This window comes from Nothobranchius furzeri, chromosome 16 (assembly GCF_043380555.1).
Source record: "Nothobranchius furzeri strain GRZ-AD chromosome 16, NfurGRZ-RIMD1, whole genome shotgun sequence".
NCBI lineage: Eukaryota > Metazoa > Chordata > Actinopteri > Cyprinodontiformes > Nothobranchiidae > Nothobranchius > Nothobranchius furzeri.
In genome coordinates this window covers 35,701,873-35,721,340 of record NC_091756.1, presented here as the reverse complement: position 1 = coordinate 35,721,340, position 19,468 = coordinate 35,701,873, and the positions used below count along the sequence as shown (strand labels likewise).

The following is a 19,468-nucleotide window of genomic DNA, read 5'->3' as shown; positions in this document are numbered from 1 at the left end:
AAATTGTAACGTTTTAATGTAATCAGAATGTGCTTCTTCCAATTAGTTTTTCTACTTTTGGCCAAAATCCCAAGTATCCATGTTTCTTAAGTATTTACAGCTCGTGCATGCCTTGCCCCACTGTCACAGTAACTTATTGCCTCTGCCATGTCGCAGAGCATTTACACGGCATTCATTAAGATTTACTGCAGCATGCCTCATTTCTCCAAGTCGAGTTTGTGAACATCTGACAGTGGCCTTGAGCAGCGAGTTACCCAAACACAAGCTTGTGCTTGCACTAAGAGGTGATGCAGACGTTACTCTGGGAGATCGTGGCAGGAGTGTTTATGGGTTCAGAAACCTGTGTTTATCTGTCATCCTGCACATTTAGTCTGAAATCTAAACTCAAGTTACCAAATCTGTTTGAGGATTATCATATTTGCCTGCAAGAGTATAAAATAATGCACAATGTTTACAAATGAATGTGCATTTTTATTGTTAACTTTTTATCCTCCTTGGCACGAATGACCCCACTGGATGTTAAAGTAGGAATTCACTGCATTTGTGCACCCGCATGAAAAAAGTTTGTTCTGAAAAAGTCAATTTAGAGGGATGCTTTGCAACTTTTTATATCTTAAACCACTTTCTTGAGCCAGTATGACCCTTTACAGGGTTAATGAAATATCACTCAGACCCCCTTTGCTGTCTGTGGCCAGAATGTTCTGCTGCACTTGAGCTCACATACCTATTGCTGCAGTCTGGTTCCAGCACATTTGCTGCATGGTTTAGATCAAGAACACGGCTGATTTGTTTAATTTAGACTCAAATGAAGGCTGGGAGACATTTTAGCTGTTAGGTTAAGGTGCTAAAAAGACAAACGCACAGGGAGGACATAAGTATTGCTTTTGGTCCTACTAAACAGACACCAGGGGGTGCTAAAGGCAAGCCAAAACTACCTAATCTCCTTTTAATGGTCATTTAGGTGTTTTCACTAATCAGATTTATCACAATCACTTCATCAAATTGTTTTGAAGGAAAGCTGAAGACTGGATTGAAATAGGAAAAACAGTAACTAGAAAAGGGCCAGAAAGTCATTCAACTCTCACTTCCATTAAATCTGACTGGAAAAGACTAAAAGCTGAGCAGGATGATCTCTGTTTTCAATCTAATTTGAAACAAAAAGCAGAATTGGACTTTAAGCAGAAAAAACAAGACGTGAATCCTTCCGAACTATATTTTTAAATAAAAAAATCCACATGAGTTGTGCCAAAAAAAAGAGATTCTTCTGCAACATTCTGTCACTGGAAGCAGCACACAATGAACCAGAGAGAACAAGGGGGTGTTAAAGTAACAGGAGCTTATAAATCTTCTTTGTGGGAGAAAAGTTGATTATACTAATTTATTCTTTTTGTGACTAAACCTTCTGTAATAATTAATTACAATCAAGATGCCATATTTTCTTTGCATTTTCCAAGTATTAATTAAAAAAGAAATAAATATAAGTCATTTTAATACAAGAGCTGTGTAATTGGCTGATTAATTGTGGCTTTTATAAAACGTGATGCTGGATTTCTTGGGCCTGAATGAGCTGAAAACTCGGATCACCCTGGTAAGCACCGCTAACTCCGTCCTTCACACGTCAGGCCTGGACCAGAGTGTCACAGGCTGTTCAGCTCAGGAGCTGAGAAACACATTTATGACATGTCCACTTTTCACTCTCTGTCCGGGACATCCGGGAGAATTCTTGTATTGATGAAATTGTCCGCAGGGATCGAATTATGGGGGAGCTGGATATCCTACACATCCAGGGGAGCCGGGAAAACGTTTTCTACCTATATTACATCATTTATGGACTTATTTGTCCCTGAAGCGCTCTGCTACTGCGGCGCTCATCACCTGCGCTGCGGTGATTTCACCTCACTGACACAGCATCGAAACGAGCTCTCCGCTTTGCGGTCAGGAGATCCCTTTGATCTTCTCAAAAGTAACCGATAAGGTGAAAAAGTAAGAATCCAGGCAGCAGTTTTTCTGGAGAGTTTAGAGGAGAGGCAGGAAGATGAGAGACAGACAGACAGGAAAATAGTTAAATAAAAACAAGAAAACAAAACAATGTGTTGAAAAGTAAAATGTAGGTAGATTTATCTCCACTACGTGTTTTTACCTGTATAAAGCAATAAGTTATACACATGTAATATTTATACATCTGATACAATTCAGATCACCTTCAAAACTCAGTCACACACCCAGGGCCATTTCAAGACATTTTGGGGGCCAAGGCAAAATGGCCTCCTTTGGCCATTATTTCAGCTTTAGCTTCAAGAAAGTTTTGGCTGTAAACAACAAAGCGCGCATGAGCCGCCGGCAACTTCAGTAGATGATACGGTGGCTGGTAAGGGTCACCGCGCCTACACCGCAGCCACGGTAATCCACCGAGATAATTTTTTTTTTTAAAACAAGACGGTTATTATTATTGTCAACTTTTTTACCGGGGTTTACCACTACACCGGTTACCGTGACAACCCTACTGTCCACCCAGGCTTTTGAGCTGCACAGAGACGCTTCGCTGCCTATGACTTTGAACGTCAGTTGAGAGCGGTTGAGAGTCAGTCTCATGCAGACTGACCAAAGAGAGGGCCTCAAGTTAAGACCCTCTCCTCATTGGTCAGTCCACACGAGGTGGGTCAAAGGTTACCCTGAGCGGGTTACGTGATGTCAGGCACTCAAGTATTGAGTATATTTACTGCATATTACAGTAAAATATTCTGTATGTGACCATATTATGGTGATCCTTGGGTCGTGATGATGGTGCCCTTTAATATTGTTGCTATTCTATTGTTAATCTGGCCCTGGTTGGAGGTAGAAGCCTGGCTCTGTTTTAGTTTGACACACTAGTTCCTCCTCTCTCCTTTCAGCAGTTTAGCTTTCATCCTCCGGCTTTTGTCAGCACTGACATCATTTCATGAACAAAGAAAACACTCATCACTTCAGACTTTTTATGTTCATAAAAGAGTGGCCCACCCAAAAAGCAGAGCTGGGTTCTGTTGATTTTATTCTTCTTCCTTTAATATGAAAATCTCTTCTCGGTCCATTTGTGTCCGGATAGGATAAGGTTGACCTTTAGGATGTGAAACTTTGTGACAAGTGGTGCTAAAGGACTGTGACTCTTTATGTCCCTCAAACGTAAAGCTATTGATTTAACTTTTAATGTGATCTTAAAGTGGGTTAGAGAAGCTTTAAAGGGAAGAGAGGACTCTTAAATATCTGACAAATAAACTAACTGGATCACAACGTTTTAAGAGTTGCAAGCGCGCAATTGTGCGCGTTTTTGGAGGGTGGATCATACCTTGATGAGCTTGCACCTGATCTGCGCCGACACCATGTGGCTGTTCCGCAGGTTCCCCACTCGGAACATGAGGCACAACTTTCCGTCCCGCTGCGAAATGACCGCGTCCTGGCTGAACATGAGCGTCTCGGCGCGCTTCTTCGGCTGCGACATCTTGATGAACATACAGCCGATGAGGAAGGCGTCCACGATCGATCCCAGCAGCGACTGGAAGAGGAAGAGGATGATCCCCTCGGGGCACTTCTCTGTGATGTAGCGGTGCCCGTAGCCGATGGTCGCTTCGGTCTCGATGAAGAACAGGAACGCGGACGGGAAGTTGTAGACGTTGGCGACGCACGGGGTGTAGGGCGGCTCGTGGCTGCCGTGGCTCAGGTCTCCGCGGATGTAGGCGATCACCCACCACATGGAGGCCATGACTAGCCACGCCACCGTGTAAGTGAGGATGAAGATGAGCAGGTTCCATCGCCACTTGAGGTCCACCAGCGTGGTGAAGAGGTCCGAGAGGTACCTGCTGGTCTCCCCGCCAAGGTTACCGTGCTGGACGTTGCAGCGGCCGTTCTTCTCCACGAAGCGCTGCCGCTTCCGCTTCACAGGGGCGGAAAAAGTCATTGTCCGGTTGGTGTTCACCACCTGATAGTCCTCGCCGAATTTCCTCCGCACGGCTGACATGGTGCCAATAGTTGTGCAGGATCAGGCTCTTTGCGCAACTTTGGGTCCTGCTGGTGCCCAAGAGCAGGCAACGACTCAGCGCGCAACTCGCATCATCCTGTGATGGAGATGCGTGCCTCTCCTGGAAATAAGAGAGCGCAGAGATTCTGCGCAATGGTCGCTCCTTTTACGCAGCGAGGTCTCTTCCAAGTGCCAACTTTTACCCTTGGTATTATCATCCCCTCAGAATAAAAGACGTTTCTTTAATGCATTGAATATAAATACATTTGGATTCAACGCGCAAAATCGTGACAGATGCGCCTATATGCGTGCCTTTGTTCTGCAAAGAAGGATGAAATTTATGACTGGGGAAGAAGATTTGGTGTCAATTTTTATATCCTTGAGGGTTTCTAAACGGAACGCTGGGATATAGTTTATTTTTTATTCAGTCCGTGTCTTCTTCACACAATCAGCTGAGAGTATCAGGAGTCAACAACAACAATGGGCTCACTCAGCTTCCAGTCCTTTCATTTACCTTATCTTTTTTCATTTTAATTAATTTCAGTTTATCTTTTTTTATCTTCATTCATTCATTAAATTCCATTTGATGGGTTGCGTAGATTATTCAAAACAAAGCCCAGTCCAGTAGCGTTCCTTTAGCGCTCTCTAGTGGCGCTGCAGTGGAAATGAATTTATTGTCTCAGATTGTGTTGAAGTAGAAAAAAAAAGCCCAGTCCAGCTGATTGTAATAGTTTTCTGTTCAGAGAAACAGTGGCGGTTCTACATCGAATTACTCCCCGGGCGAGGCCCCCTTTGAGCGCCCCCCCCCCCACCACCACCACCACCACACCACCCCACCTGCATGAACACACGCATGTTTTCTACAAACAGGCATGTTGTATTAGAACGACTATTGAACATTCATTTTTCTAAGTTGCACATATTTACATTAATTACTACGAAGTTATCAGAATGTAAAGCACTATACATTATATACTGTATCAAAATATATAGAATCAAATATACAAAAACAAACAATAACTAAATATTAAGAATATATGAACATAATAGATAATAAATATTGTAAATAGCAAAAATATTTCACACATAACAAACTAAAGATAATCACTACGGCATTGCACTTAGAATAGAAAACACAAACTAAAATTAAAACCTAACCTTGATGCAACGTCATCAATAATGTCATCACATGAAATCTGCTCCCCTAATGAGTGATTGATACTAATCAGAGCCAGGTTAGTGAGCCACCCCTGAAACATAGCTGACCTCAGGTATGACTTGATCAAGTTTTGAAAAGCTCTTCTCAGCTTGAGCCACAGTGACTGGCAGAGCAGTCCAAAAGTTGGGTAGATCTCCAATAGATCTCATGATCCATAATATTTTAGAATTGCCTCTGAAATTGTAATTTAAACTGACATAAAAAACTGTAGACTACCAAAAATGCCAACTTTTACAGAACAAATCATGTAAAAAATAATCAGTGCAGCCATCTGCAATAAATAAACAGGATAGTTAGTGGTGACTGGGGAGTTTTCTTCTGCTTGTAGAGTTGTTTTATTTATTATTATGTGAACATGATCAACATGTGTTTGTTGTTGTTCAGGCAGGCCACAGGCTGCAGCGAGCATTTAACAAATCCTAGTTTGAATCAGTAAAAAACGATTGAAGGAATTTTTTCGAACAATTTGAATATCCGTTTCAATATTTCAGCCCTATTAGCTCTGTTAGCAATTAGTTGACCGCATTTAACCGTTAAAATCCCAGTTAACTGGTTCAAAAAATTGAAAACATGCATCATGAGAGCTACATACCTTTATCTTTCTCCTCTTTTTTCTTTTTTTCCCCCTGAATGGGGCACCTGGTGGTTTTAGCCTTTTTATGTTCATCTCTTCTGTTTGGCTCCTGACTCAGTAACCCCAAATTCCACTACCTCCGCTCCGCCCCCGCCTTCCGCAGCCGCTCGCTTCCGAACTCAATTTTTACTGGTACCCGCTCTACAACGGCTCCGCTCCTGTGCCTGAGGGGGGCAAACAAGCATGCGCGGGACTTTCGAGATCTTGCGATACAGTCCGAGCAATAAACGCGGAGGTTAGATCCAAACACCAGTTGTGTGGGAGAAGCATCGGTATGAACTGTTTAATCTGCCCATCATTTGTGTTGAGAGATCAGCAGTGTTTGGATCAACAAAGTGTGACTACTTTGATAGTGGAAACTGTATTTATGGCTTAATTTTGTGCATTTAAACTTCAGCCGCCATTGATAGTGGTTAAAAGTTGTTAAATCTGTGCATATGAAACAAAAAACGCCTTTTGTTTATCGATTTATTGTGAAATACAGAAATTGTGCTTGCTCCTTTTCCTGTTGGGCCGTTGTGATTTCTGTCCATTTACTGCGGAGGTGCTCCGGCGTCCGGCGAAAATAGGATCGATTCTATTTTTGCCGGACGCCGGAACAGAGGGCGGCGCACGGCGCCGCACTGCCGGAGCACGGCCGCAGTAGTGGAATAGCTCTGATTGACTAGAACCGGACCGATTTTGCTCCGGCGTTCGTGTCGGAGCATAGCGCAGCGGAGCGGAGGTAGTGGAATTTGGGGGTAATATTTCCTTTAGTCAGGACTAAACTATTTGACCTTGATGGGGGGTGACCACAAAATCGTTTTGTTTTTCCTTTTTTTATTCTGCCATTTCACACAATTCAGAGAAACCTGAAAGAATGATAGGCCTGTGTTTATGATATTATGAATGAAATGTGGAAGAACGTTAAGATGTGATTGACTTTAGCCATGTTAAGTTGATTCAGCCCCTGCACGCTCATTTCATTTGGGAAAGACGCAGAGGTGAATTCCCCCGCCGCACCCCTCCCCTTCCTGTTCTTCATAGACACACGGTGCACGTGAACGTTCTCAGTCAGCAGGAGCGCCTGCAGCTGCAGGGGGCGCCAACTTGCTGTTTCCAATCCAGACACTGTCATATGACAGATAATAGAAAACCTCGGTGCAGCGCAGATTTCCTTTTTTTTTTTTTTACTCCGCGCTTGTGCGCCCCTTTTGTGTCATGAAAAAATGCAGCCCCGGGCAACTGCCCTGTCTGCCCGACCGTGCCTAAAACCGCTACTGCAGAGAAATCATCTGAATCTGAGAAATAGCTGTTGTCACAAAACTGTAAATGATTCGTTTGGATGTAAGTGACTTTCCAAAGAGGAATCAGCTTCCTCTTTGGTTTTGTGTTGTTGAACAAATGTTGCATCATACCTCACTGAGTGGAAAGCAAGCTAATGGCTGCAATCATAAGAAGAGAATGTGTCAGGAAGTTTTCTCCAAAATAAGATGCTTAAACTGTGTAAGTATAGTATTTAAAATAAGAAGATAAAAAATTTAAATTCAAATTTACATAGAATAAAAAAGCATGTGCAAAAGACATTAAAACACACTTTGATCAAATACCTTCTCATTTTTGTTGAATAAGGGCTTAAATTATAACAGGTTCTACACAGCAGTGGAAAATAATTTCTGACAGCAAGTAAAAGTGTTGTAAGAATGAAACTCCAAAGCACAAATAAATGAGCATTAAAACGTAGTTTTAAAGAACTAGTTGGTTGTCTGATTTATGAGTCACTAGATTATTTTGAAGAATCAAACTGTCCTTAGTTTGTTGTTTATGAAAAGGTTTTTCAGTGTTACAGAGATTTATGTAGAGATGGTAGTTTCAGGAGATGTGAGACGATAAAGTGAAAAAAGATGTTTCCATCGAGCTATCGAGTTTATCTTTTGTGTTTGTGTTGTAATCTTTTTCTGTTAGAGCCAGTTGATTATTAGTACACTTGTTGAAATAGGGCTGCACAATATATTGCAAATATATCTTTTTCGTGATATCAGCATGTGCAATATGCATATCGCGAAGAACCGATAAATATCGCAATGAATGGTCAGCTCAAACGTTTGCTACACATAATGCATTCTGTCAATCAAACTGAAGCATGATGTTTTTTTAACGAATCAAATAGAGCTCTTCACGCATTTAGCCAATTGGGTGGGTTCTCATTGGTTAGATGCCCGCCCCCTAGATGGAAGGCACTTAATTTTGATGGTTAGCAAACACCTGAGTTAGCTTTGTTCTGCTCTTTCTGCTGATTCTGCTTTTCCCGGGATCCACTGATTGCCTTTTCTTGTTCTTGTTCATTTTCTTTTTCCCTTTTCTCATTTTTATATTTTGGTCATTTTTTTTTATTTCTTTGTTTTTGAATATTTTTGTTCCTGAGTTAACTTTTTATTTATTGTGAGTAATATCGTCATCACAATATTAATCACTGTTATCGCATATTGCAGGTTTTCCTAATATCGTGCAGCCCTTGAAATAAAAGTGCCAGATTTGAAGGTAGAAGTGGGGCAGTTTATGACTAAAAAGCATCTGTGTCTGTGACATAAATTTGCTGGTTTGATCTTTAAAATGTTTCTGGTTTTTTATAAGATAAAAATTGACCAAACATTGAATTGTACTGCTTAAACATCATCTGAGTAAATATAGTGAGGCAGTATGGTATAAATAAGTATGTGTGACCTCACAGAAATAACATTATCTGTGTTGTGTGATTCCTTCGTAATAATTTATTCAGTAGCTACTCTAGTCCACTCCAGTCTTTGTCAATATTCAAAACGCAGCTTTTACCTTTTAGCCATTCTATTTTTTAAGTGCAAGGTGATGCAAAAGGACAGATTTAAAAGTATTAGTGAGCTCAAATTTCTAATTCTGTGTCAAATTACACAAAGAAGAAAAAAATTATTGAATTAATTTCACTGAGAGACACTTTATTTTCTACCTCAGGTAGGTTTATCATCACATACAAGTTCCATCTTACACCCAGAAACGAATTTGGATGTATAATTGTCTTGTTGAAAATGTATTGTTGTCATTTGTATTTTACATAAGCTTTTCAGGCAATAAAGTCTAACAATGTTTATACCTTAAAAAGGAATAAAGCCTGTTGAGCCTGATTTACTTTTAAAAACAAGGAAATAAAGTAACTTTACTGATATTCTTTGCAGGCATGTCACTTGGATTAAATTGGACCACTGGATCAAGTGAATGTTGAAATAAATTACAATCAAAATCAGACCAATGCTGTCTGATAATAAATGTAAAATGAACGATTTGTTCATACTCGTGTAAAAATAAAAGGCGAGGATGTAATCCATGTGTATTTTGAAGCAGCGCTGCTCAGAGGGAGCACCCTCCTCTCCTGTGCAGCTTTCGCCTGGCTCCTCTCACGACCCGTCCGCTCGACCCACAATTCCCCGCGCCAGGACAACATGGAAGAAAGCAGCGAACGTACCAGAACAATGTTTTGGCAATAATTCCCCAAGCGGTGAATACAGAGACTATAAACACGCGTTTGGAACCAACTGCGGTCATGCGTAGGTGAGTGGGAAACTACAGCTTCTTACTATAGTCCGGTCCTCGGCCTTTGTCGAGATTTACACCAACGATTGTGTGGCTGTGTGTAGACGGAGAGCCAGCATCATTGTTTCTGTTGCCTGGGCCCTAATGCGGGTTTCACACGGGGCAGCTAGCGGCTAACTAGCTAGCTCGTGGTAGTTTAATTGTTATAAACAAAGCGTTTCGTTTGAACGTGTTTGCGCTGTAGGTTGTACGGCTACGTGGAGGCTAGTCTTTTGTGATTATTTTCTAACTCCCTACGCTGGTGAAGATTACCAGGTGGTAATTCCTGCTAAAGTTAGCTATCATTAAATGGAGCGCCAGCGCTGCTTGCAGCCAGACAGATTTGATTTCACGGGCGTCATCAAAGCTAGGGGATCGGAGTATGAGCGATACGTGCCGCAGACCTAACTTCAAAGCAAAGGTGCTTCCTAATCTTCTTTAATCAGTGTCTCATATAGTTTTGCCACTGATTTATCTGTAAATGCTTTTGAAATGTTTTCAGCTAGAATTATTTTGCAAATAGTTTATATTAGCGTCAATCGCATTAAATCACGAGCCATATTTTAGCCTTAGCTAACTTGATAGCAAGCCCGACGACATGCTAAAACGTTACTTTAATGGCGAATAAAAATATCATATTTTACTATTACCAGGTTAGTTTGTGGTATTTTAACGTTAACATTGAAGAGGCGTAAGATGAAATTCAGAAATAGCTCTTTGGAGCGTCCTAGCCGATTGTTTTGGTTGAGGACGCTAAGATGCTTTGATTGTGTCTCATTGTGGCTAGCTAACTATGCTACCTTGCTGGCTAACTACTATGCATCACAAAAGCTCATCCGCTTTTCCCGAATGCGGTGTGGCGGTGCCAAATGGTCAAGTCTAGACTAAACAATAAATTCTCGCCTCGCCTCTTCTATCAGCGCGTGCTAAGTTACACGTCCCTCTCTAGTCGTCGGACTGCGTCTGCTTTAAACCTCTAAAGTAACTCACGCTGGATTTGACCTAAATATCGTTTGTTTTAGTCGTGTGCGCTGAGGCGACCAAGTTCGCCTGTGTTCCTAGCTTTTGCGTGGATGTTTATTAGTCAAAATGGTATTGATGAGGTTCGATCGTACAAAAATTAAGGACAATATGAATATTTGTCCAAAAAAATGACAATACATCGATGAATATTTTTGTTTTGGCTGCAGGCCAAGTCCTGTGTGGTGTAAGTGTTAAACAATGCGACGCGGATTAAGATCACAGGTTGCCATCTTTGTGTTTATTTTGACAGATTCAGATTTAGGGTTGTCACGGTATGAAAATTTAACCTCACGGTTATTGTGACCAAAATTATCACGGTTTTCGGTATTATCGCGGTATTTTTTAAACGGTGTTGCATATGTTCAGAAAGCATTGATAGTCCTGTTCTACACAAACTGAAATAGTTTTGAAAAGGTTTAACAGTGTTTATTAAACCTAAAATAACACAAAGCCTTAGCAAAAGTGCAACTTTTCACAAGTAAAGGAACAAATAGCTTCTTTTTCTGGAACATGTTACAGTAGTCAGTGCAGGTTTAAATTATACAAATCCAAACATTCGAAACATAAACAATATGTAAACAAATCAAAGAAACACCACTTGTTTTCTCATATACTTGTTTTCTTCATTATCAAAATGAAAATCTAAAACTCCAGTCCACACTTGACTTGAGCACTGTACAAGTCAACCTTAAAAAATATGTATTTAAAATAAATAGCCACTTTAAACAAATTACTAAAATAACTACTACACTATGTAATCAAATCCAAATGTTCAAGTATAAATGGCATTGAATAAGTAAACAAATCAATGACAAGGAACTAATTGTATATTTCTCTTCATCATCAACAAATAAGATGCTTCATCCAGCAACAGGGTGTCCGTGACACGGTTTAAATGCTGGCAGAGGGCGCTGCGGCTGCAGTCTATAGTGACTCGTTGCATTCTCCCTCAGCCAAAAGTCCTCGCGTCATGCATTTAAGCTAAAATGCTCATGTTGACTTACCTTGCACTGGCTGTGGAGACGTGGGTGATGGTCACGCAGATGTGCCATGAGATTCGAAGTGTTGCTGCCTTTTGCAGACACTTGTTTCCTGCACGTTCTGCAAACGGGATAGCCGTCTTCTATTAACTGTCCCTCAGCATTTTTCAGAAATCCAAAATATGCCCATACTTCCGATTTAGTCTTCTTTGAGGGCTGATGGATGTCCTGGGCGCTGCCGTCTCCTCCTTCGGCCATTATTTCAGCTTCAAAGTTTTGGTGCCGTTGCAAACTAAAAAGTGCGTGTGCGCGCCGCGGGAACTTCAGCTGAAGCGACGGTGGCTGGTAAGGGTCACCGCGCTGAAACCGCGGCCACGGTAAACCCACCGAGATAATATAGTTTTTTTAAAACTGGACGGTTATTTTTATTGTCAACTTTTTTACCGGGGTTTACCGCTATACCGGTTACCGTGACAACCCTATTCAGATTATTTTTTTTTACCTTTAGTTTATGAATGACAGTGATGCCAGGTCTACAGTGGTGCACATTTTGACGTTTGGAAACTAAAGCAGTGGATGATGCTGATGGATGCATGATTCATTAGTTGGTATTTCTAAAAGCAGTGGCAGTATAAAGGTGTGGTTGACTGTAAAACAATTTTTTTAATGTTCTTTTTTTCTGATTATAGTCTGTCACTTATTTTAACATGCATGCTGAACGTGGCATAAAAGTCTCCTACACCTATCTCCTGCTTTAGCTTCTGATTGAAAATAGACGGTGAAACTCAAGGATTTGAAAATCCTTACAGATCTATGTCAGACTGTGAATTATAATTCACAGATTCACCCATCTTGACTCATGACAAGGAAATCTGTTCTTGTTTTAACATTCAGTAAACTGCAGACAACATCCCAACTAGCAGAAGCTAACCCTTAGCATTAGCAAGTCCAAAATTAGGCTGAAGCTCCTCCAGGCTTGTGTTATTTGTTAAGATGAAACATCCACATTGCATGTTAGTAGTAGAGTCGCGTTTCTGTTATCCATTCTAGGCGAGATGTCCAAATATCAGGATATAAGTCTTCAAAACCTGCTGTCTGTAGCGCAGCTGTGATGTGGGTAACTTCAGTTCCTGGTAATGGTGCACCAGTATATTGTGTCCCCCCAAAAATGACTTACAAGGTATTTTATTCCTACTAGAGACCACTGCAAATGCATTGATTAAATAAGTCATCCACACCTTTAAAATGAATCAGTTTAGTCATTTATGTACCACTCTTAATACCAAAAAGACTAGTAATGTTTGAACAGTGAAGTTTGGACTTCTTTTGGTTTCAAACACTTTTTATGAATATAATAACTAACCTACCTTTGTATCTGTCCCCTCTCTCAGAATGGTCTCTTCCTGCATTCCTCTTTAGAGTAATCGCCCTCCTTCTCCCCCTGCACAGAGTGAACCACCACCATGAGTATTATCCAGGACAAGCTAGGCAATGAGTTTTTGCGCAATGGAGGCATGGACTCCAACTTTGCACCCAGCATGCTTATGTTCAGCCACCTGCCACCGGTCACCAGCTTTACGCGGCTGGCCTCTCAGTCCGTTATGGGTGAACTTCCCCAAGAGATGATCCTGAAAAAAGAGCGCGACTCGCCTCCGGATCATCAGAGCACCACCGCTGCAAACACAGGGGGTTTCCTGCACAGCATGGGCATTAAACAGGAGCGACTAAGTGAGCTGGATTACAGAATGCCCCTCTATGGTGGGGGTGGCGGAGTAGGGGTCGCCTGTCCCGGAGGAGGCTCGGGGAAAAGTGCTACTGACATGTCGGATATGTCTTTTGGCAGCCAGCACCAAAATCACCAGAACATGCTCCTACATGACCTCAGTCTCAACAGTGTTCGCTCTTTGGGAGAACCGGTGAGAACGAGGAGCTGGTTTTACGTGTTGAAAATTAGTTCAGCTTGAACTTAGTTCAGCTTTTAGTTCATTTGTTTCTGCTTTCCTTTAGATGCCTGGACGACCAGGTAAAGAGCCAAAAGAGTCCTCAGGGAGAAGAGGGCGGAGAAGCAACGGAGATGGGCAAGGCAAAGCTCGAAGGAAACGCAATGATGCTGCAAAGGTCCATCTCCTCCATCTACCTCTTATTTATTACAAAAATAGGTGTTTAGCTAAAAAGTGCAAGTACATGAAAAGAAAAGCCTGCTTGTTTTTTGTCCAACAGAAATGTTCTGTGTACTTTTGCTGTAGGCTATGATGTTGGAAGGAGACGGAGCCTGCCTGTCCCCGAACTCTAAACCACATATCTGTGAGCACTGTAACGCTGCCTTTCGCAGCTCTTACCACTTACGCAGACATGTGCTCATACACACAGGTGAGAGATTTCCAATGTATTAATGTCTCTAAAATAAGATTTGTGCTACACAATGGGTTTTTCTTTCTCCCAGAGCTACATGATTCAAAGTCATACCATATGTGTGAGTAATAATAATAAATAGTAACATCTGTGACTGTTCTCTTTGATAGCCGCAGAGAAACATTAATCAATTACGCAGCCTCAGATGTGTATTCATTGAATGACTAATTGGGAAAAGAGTCATTACCACATGGCGCTTCCTACCCAGAGAGCTGGGGATCCTAAAACCAGACAGTCACTGAATGCAGGATTGACTCCATGATTACGCATGTGTTTCTGGGCCTCTTAGTCATTCTTTCGGCTGGGAATTTCTCTTTTGGTTTGTTTGAAGTTGAACTCATAAACAGTTTAAAGGAGTTGTGACTTTATTAATATCTTCATGCCACATTGTTGGAAAAGTCCTCGAAGTATTCCTTCATATTTGACTTTGAAGGGGCCAGACGTCTTGAGGATTTCTGAAAGAAGCTTAAGTCTTTTTCTAAATGAACCTGTGGATATTAGCAGATTGTTTGGGGGACGAATTTTAAGTCGAACCATTGGTGATCTGAAGAAGTGCCAGATGTAGATTTGTATTTATAACAGATGGGAAATTAATTGGTTCTAGAACAGCGGTTCTCAATCCTGGTCCTGGAGGGCTGGTATCCAGCACGTTTTAGGCCTAGTCCACACGTAGCCGTTTTTTTTTTTTTTTAAACGAATATCCGCCCCTCCAAAAACTTGCATCCACATCACCTCGTTTTAGAAAAAAATTCTGTCCACACTTACCCGGATAAATACGTTAAGGACATGCCAGACCTGTAGGCGGCAGTACTTCCCCCGTTCTTAACCTCGTCCTTCGTCTGTGGTCTTCCACAAGGAGCAGTAATTCCGCTTGCAAAAACAAACAAGCAAAAAGCGCTTGGACAATTGATAAAGAGAGCGCAGCTCTGAGGGCATTGTCAGCGACAACAAGCATCCATGCTGTCGGCTGGTGTAAACACAGGTCGCACACGTGATGTCAGCATTTTATTGTCGCGGAAAGTGACATTGCGGACCTTTAAACTCCGGTTTTGTCCGTCCACACGCAGACACCCAAAACGGAGAAAACGCAGATCTTCACTTTGGCCGGAGTTTTTAAAAAGGTCTGTTTTCGTGTGAAAAAAACTCCGTTTTCGTGTGGATGACAGGCCAAAACGTAGAAAAATATCTACGTTTTGGCAGATCCCCGGCTACGTGTGGACTGGGCCTTAGTGGTTTCTCTGCTTCAACACACTTGATTCAGTGCTGTGCAGAAGCCTGTCGATTACCTGCTGATTGAAATCAGGTGTGTTGAAGCAGGGTTGAAACTAAAACCTGGTGGATACCGGCCCTCCATTACTAGGACCGTTTCTCCGTGTGCTTACTTGTCTGAACTTGTGTACTCATGTCCTTGTGTCAACGATTGCCCAAGGACCGTTCCAATCCTAACTCTGCATCATGGCTAGTTCGCTCAGAGTTCCCAGATGTGTTCTTGCTCCGCCCATTGTATCAAGGATGCATCAGTGCATCCTTCTGTGGACTTGGGACAGCAAAGTTTCCGATAATACATAGCGTCGCAATCCGTTAAACTCTGAACGTCAAAAGAGAAAGCTAATAACTAATGTTTTGTATTAGAAATGCAAATAAAACAATACAAAGTTGTCTGGCATTGTAAATAATTGTGTAACCTGTAAATTCTGCTGTGTGTGTTTGGGTTTTGCTCTTCACAATCTTGCAAAATGCTAATTAGCTAACCCGCTATGTGTTCTGATAAAAAATAAACTCTTTATTAATTCATGAGCGGGAAATGCTGGTATTTTATTAGTTTTGATCAAAAGTAGGTCAAATATAATACAAACAATACGCTTTTGTGGTTATTTTGTTATTTAAAGAACAAAGTAGACCTAATTTTATATCTGATCGTTTTATTAATCGTAGCAAGAAGCAGCACTTGTTGCCGGCACACAGCGGAGTATGGTTCTGTTTCAGTTACTTCATATAACTTGAAATTTGCTTACCTTTAGCGGTATCTAAACTCGTGACCAAGTTGTATTTCTGCAGTCACTGGGCTGTTTTTTAACACTGTTTATGATTGGCTGCATTTTTGATTGTACAGGTGAGAGGCCTTTTCGTTGCAGTCAGTGTAACATGAGCTTCATTCAGAAGTATCTGCTCCAGCGACATGAGAAAATCCACAGCGGTGAGTTTGAGCAGTTGGATAACTGGAGTCGGTGTCTTATCAGAACAATCTTCCACCTCTGATGCTGTTGCTGTGTTATGCAGGGGAAAAGCCTTTCAGCTGTGACCAATGTAACATGCGCTTTATTCAGAAGTACCACATGGAGCGACACAAGAGGACACACAGCGGAGAAAAGCCGTATCGTTGCGACACATGCCAACAAGTAGGCTTTTTTACTGCTTTCACTTGTTTTTTCATATGTTTTCTCCCATTCATGGTTAATATTTAGAGTTTAGAGAAAGCAACCTTTTTAAAGAGTTTTAATTGTACATTTTTGCAGCAGTGCAAACTACATATACGTATCTTTTGTCTGTCAGTTTTTTTCCAGAACAGACCGGTTACTGAAGCACAAACGGACTTGTGGAGAAGCCATAAAAAAGGGTCTAGATCCAAACATGCTGGAGCTCAGTGAAGCCGAGCTAGGCCAGGGCAGCTATTCACTCTCTCAGGGAAACTCAACCACCTCTGGACGCAAGAGGGCAAAGTCCAAAAACGCTGAAGGTGGTGAACGCAAGAAGAAGAAGAACGCCTCAGCGACAGCAACCTCATCTTCTGGGGGGATGGCCCGTGACTTGGGCCTGCAGGACTTCAACATGGAGCATCCCTCGGGCTCTGATCTTTCCATGCAGGGACGTGCTCCCAAGTTGGTCTTTAAAAAAACTGGTCGCAAAGGGCTTGGCAAGGGCATGCTGTCCCTGGAAGATGATGCAGATGGACAAAAACTGTTGGGCCAGAAGCCCGGAGCCATAGATCACGTGGATGGCTCTGGCCTTGATAACTTGGGTCTCCTCCAGGGCGGCGGTAAGCCCGGTCCCACCACCAGCAGCAACTATGATGATGCAATGCAGTTTGTCAAAAAGCGGCGCTACCTCCATGCGGTTAACAATGACTATGGAGCCGGATCTCTTCACATGGCGCCCCAGGGCAGCAGCGTGATCCAGGGTTCTCTGGGGCCAGAGCCCACACTGGCAATGCTGGACTCCTCACCACTGGAACTCAAGCACGACAAGTCAGGCATTCCAGATGAGGTGCTGCAGAGCCTGCTGGATCATTATAGCCATAAGCCAGAGGGAACACACCACCATGATGTGACTTTTGACCTGTCAGACCACCCACACCATGTAGACCTCCAGCCAGCAGCTCCTGTTACCCCAGAGTTAGAAGACGACTCCCCTAACGGTGGTGACAAAACAGCAGTCATGAGCGAGTACTCAAAGTTTCTGCTGCAGGCCCTGGAGCGCACCAGCCACAGTGGCCCCTTCCCCAGCCTCGGTCCAACGGGACCTTTCCCACTTCTGTCCAGCAGCTCCAGTCCCACAGGGCCCTTGTTCTCCGACAAACACGCATATTCCACCTCTCCACTAGATTGCGGCTACCCGCCTTCCGTCTCCTCTCCACTACCCATCGTCTCTTCCTCCACCTCCTCCTCATCCTCTTCCAAGTCTCATTATGGATTGCTCGTCGGGTCACCCTCCCAGACAGGCTACCACCTCAGCCTGGATCCTACGAGCCACCAGCAGCTAACTCCATCTCAGGAGCTAACCGAACAGTTGGAGAAGCAGCACTCCCCTGGCACCTTCACCCTCCCCCCCCAGGAGCTCACTGCCACAGCCGAGGCCACCAAGGGACAGCAGTCTAAGGCTGGAGGGGGCTCTGCACCTACCAACGGCTCCACCTACCCAGACCTGTCTCCACTGAACCCCCTTAAAGAAACCACATACCAGATTGAAAATTTCGCCCAAGCCTTTGGCTCCCAGTTCAAGTCTGGACGGCGGACCCCGTTGAGCTACAGCAGTGACCCCGGGGCTGAGGTGGAGCACAGAATACGGACTCCGGTGTCAGAATTCTCAGGGTATACCAGCTTGTTAGCTGACGTCAGCGAGCCAGTGAGTACAGGATCAAAAACCCCGACAAGCCAAAGTTTCAGATAAGGGTCAGACGACATGAAGCCTGTGTGTGTGTGGGGGGGCTGTTTTTGTTACTGTCCGTTCAGCCAGCCACGTCCCCTCATATTCTCTAATTTTGTTCCTGTAGCAAAGTTTGATTTTATGAACACTGCCATTAAATGTTAATACAGAAGTGACCAGGGAGGGTCTTCTATGGCCTCAAATGCAATTTTTAAACAAATATTCTCATTTTTATCATGTAGTTGCCTATGTTTTGTTTAAAGTAGTGATTTTTGATATGACCGTACCGTAGATTTAAATGTAATTTAAAAACATTTAGAGAGTAGCTATAAACTTGCTTGTTTTTTTTCCTTCTTCCTCCAAACCCTTGTGTTTGATCAATCATCATACCATTGTAAAGTAATTATGAATAATGATGATGATTTCAGTAATAATAACATTGTGGCAGGGAAAGGCCCAGAATTCAAATGGCAAAAAAGTATATATTGTCTGTTACAAGAAACATGAACTCAGGAAAATAGGCAAAATTGTGTAATAAGACTTTGTATTGTGAGATGCAATTAGCACAGTTTTTACAGATGTACCTTGAGACTGCGAAGCTTTGAACATTTTTAATTTTATTTTATTTGTACTTTTTAAACCAACAAATTGACAGTACACAACAATGTTTGGTTTTCCTGCACGTAGCTGTGTCATGAATACGGTACTGTTGTGTCAATGTGAAGCCGTTTCTGCTGAGAGTCATGTCTGCGTGATGTCATACAATGTGTAGCAGAGTTCAGCCCGCTGGGCCCTCGTGGATTATCGTAGCATCGAGTGAATAAAACACGTGTGTGTGAGCACCAGTGTGGCTACAGAAACAAGAATACGTCGCTCAGACAGAAGTTACTGTGCCCAACTGTTACAACTGTACGTCTCTGAACGCCAGCCGGTGATCGTCGTTCACCGCGCTGTCGCCGAAATATTTATCTTTTCTAAACGAGTCACAACTTTTCTACTCCACTCCTTGCTGTTCCTTTTTTGTGTCAATGAAATCAAACAAGCACTTTTTTAAACAACTCATTGGAAACAACAATAACTCATTCAATTAGCAGATGTGATATGTGATGATTATGCTAATTATTATTAATATTTTTAAGAGGAGAAAACTGTGAATCGGGGTGGGTGGGTGGGTTTAGTTGAGGGGGTTGATTATGTGACTGCGGGCATTTATGGGTTTGTTTTTTTTCAGGGTAGAACGTTGGGTGTGGGAGGGTTGGGTTTTTATTTTTCTTTACGGTTTTTCGGGTGATGTAAAAAGATAATTTGCCATAATTTTGTTAAACAATATTTTGAAAGTACCTCTTTGTATTTAAGTGTTTTGAGAAATGGGCTGACATGCTGGAACCCCAGTGGGTATGTTGGACGCATACCCTTTTATTTATTTTACAATAGCATCCCTTGTACTCAGTAGCAGATATTCTTAGGCAAATGATTACGGACCT

At 42.4% G+C, this 19,468-nt stretch overlaps 2 protein-coding genes across 4 annotated transcripts in view; one reads left to right on the top strand and one right to left on the bottom strand.

Annotated features, from left to right (window-relative positions):
- LOC107387908 (G protein-activated inward rectifier potassium channel 1) overlaps positions 1 to 4,745 on the bottom strand; it is a 66,039-nt gene extending 61,294 nt beyond the window's left edge. The window contains exon 1 of one of the 2 annotated variants that reach the window (XR_008565538.2): positions 3,323 to 4,347. Coding sequence is in view for 1 of the 2 variants with exons in the window: in XM_015963167.3 (XP_015818653.3) it covers positions 3,323 to 3,991 (669 nt within the window). In the remaining variant the exon portion in view is untranslated. Of the gene's footprint in view, positions 1 to 3,322 lie in introns of both variants that reach the window. The other variant, XM_015963167.3, reaches the window with a different exon arrangement.
- A 4,404-nt stretch (positions 4,746 to 9,149) lies between these two features.
- znf281b (zinc finger protein 281b) lies at positions 9,150 to 19,046 on the top strand. 2 transcript variants are annotated; one of them, XM_015963168.3, is made up of 7 exons: positions 9,150 to 9,405; positions 12,821 to 13,345; positions 13,437 to 13,547; positions 13,676 to 13,799; positions 15,955 to 16,038; positions 16,122 to 16,240; positions 16,395 to 19,046. In XM_015963168.3, the coding sequence occupies exons 2-7, from the start codon at positions 12,893 to 12,895 to the stop codon at positions 18,006 to 18,008; spliced, it is 2,505 nt and encodes an 834-aa protein (XP_015818654.3). In that variant the 5' UTR covers positions 9,150 to 9,405; positions 12,821 to 12,892; the 3' UTR covers positions 18,009 to 19,046. The 2 variants fall into 2 exon arrangements, with proteins under 2 accessions (XP_015818654.3, XP_015818655.3); XM_015963169.3 differs by lacking the exon at positions 9,150 to 9,405 and adding an exon at positions 9,446 to 9,847.
- The last annotated feature ends 422 nt before the right edge of the window (positions 19,047 to 19,468 follow it).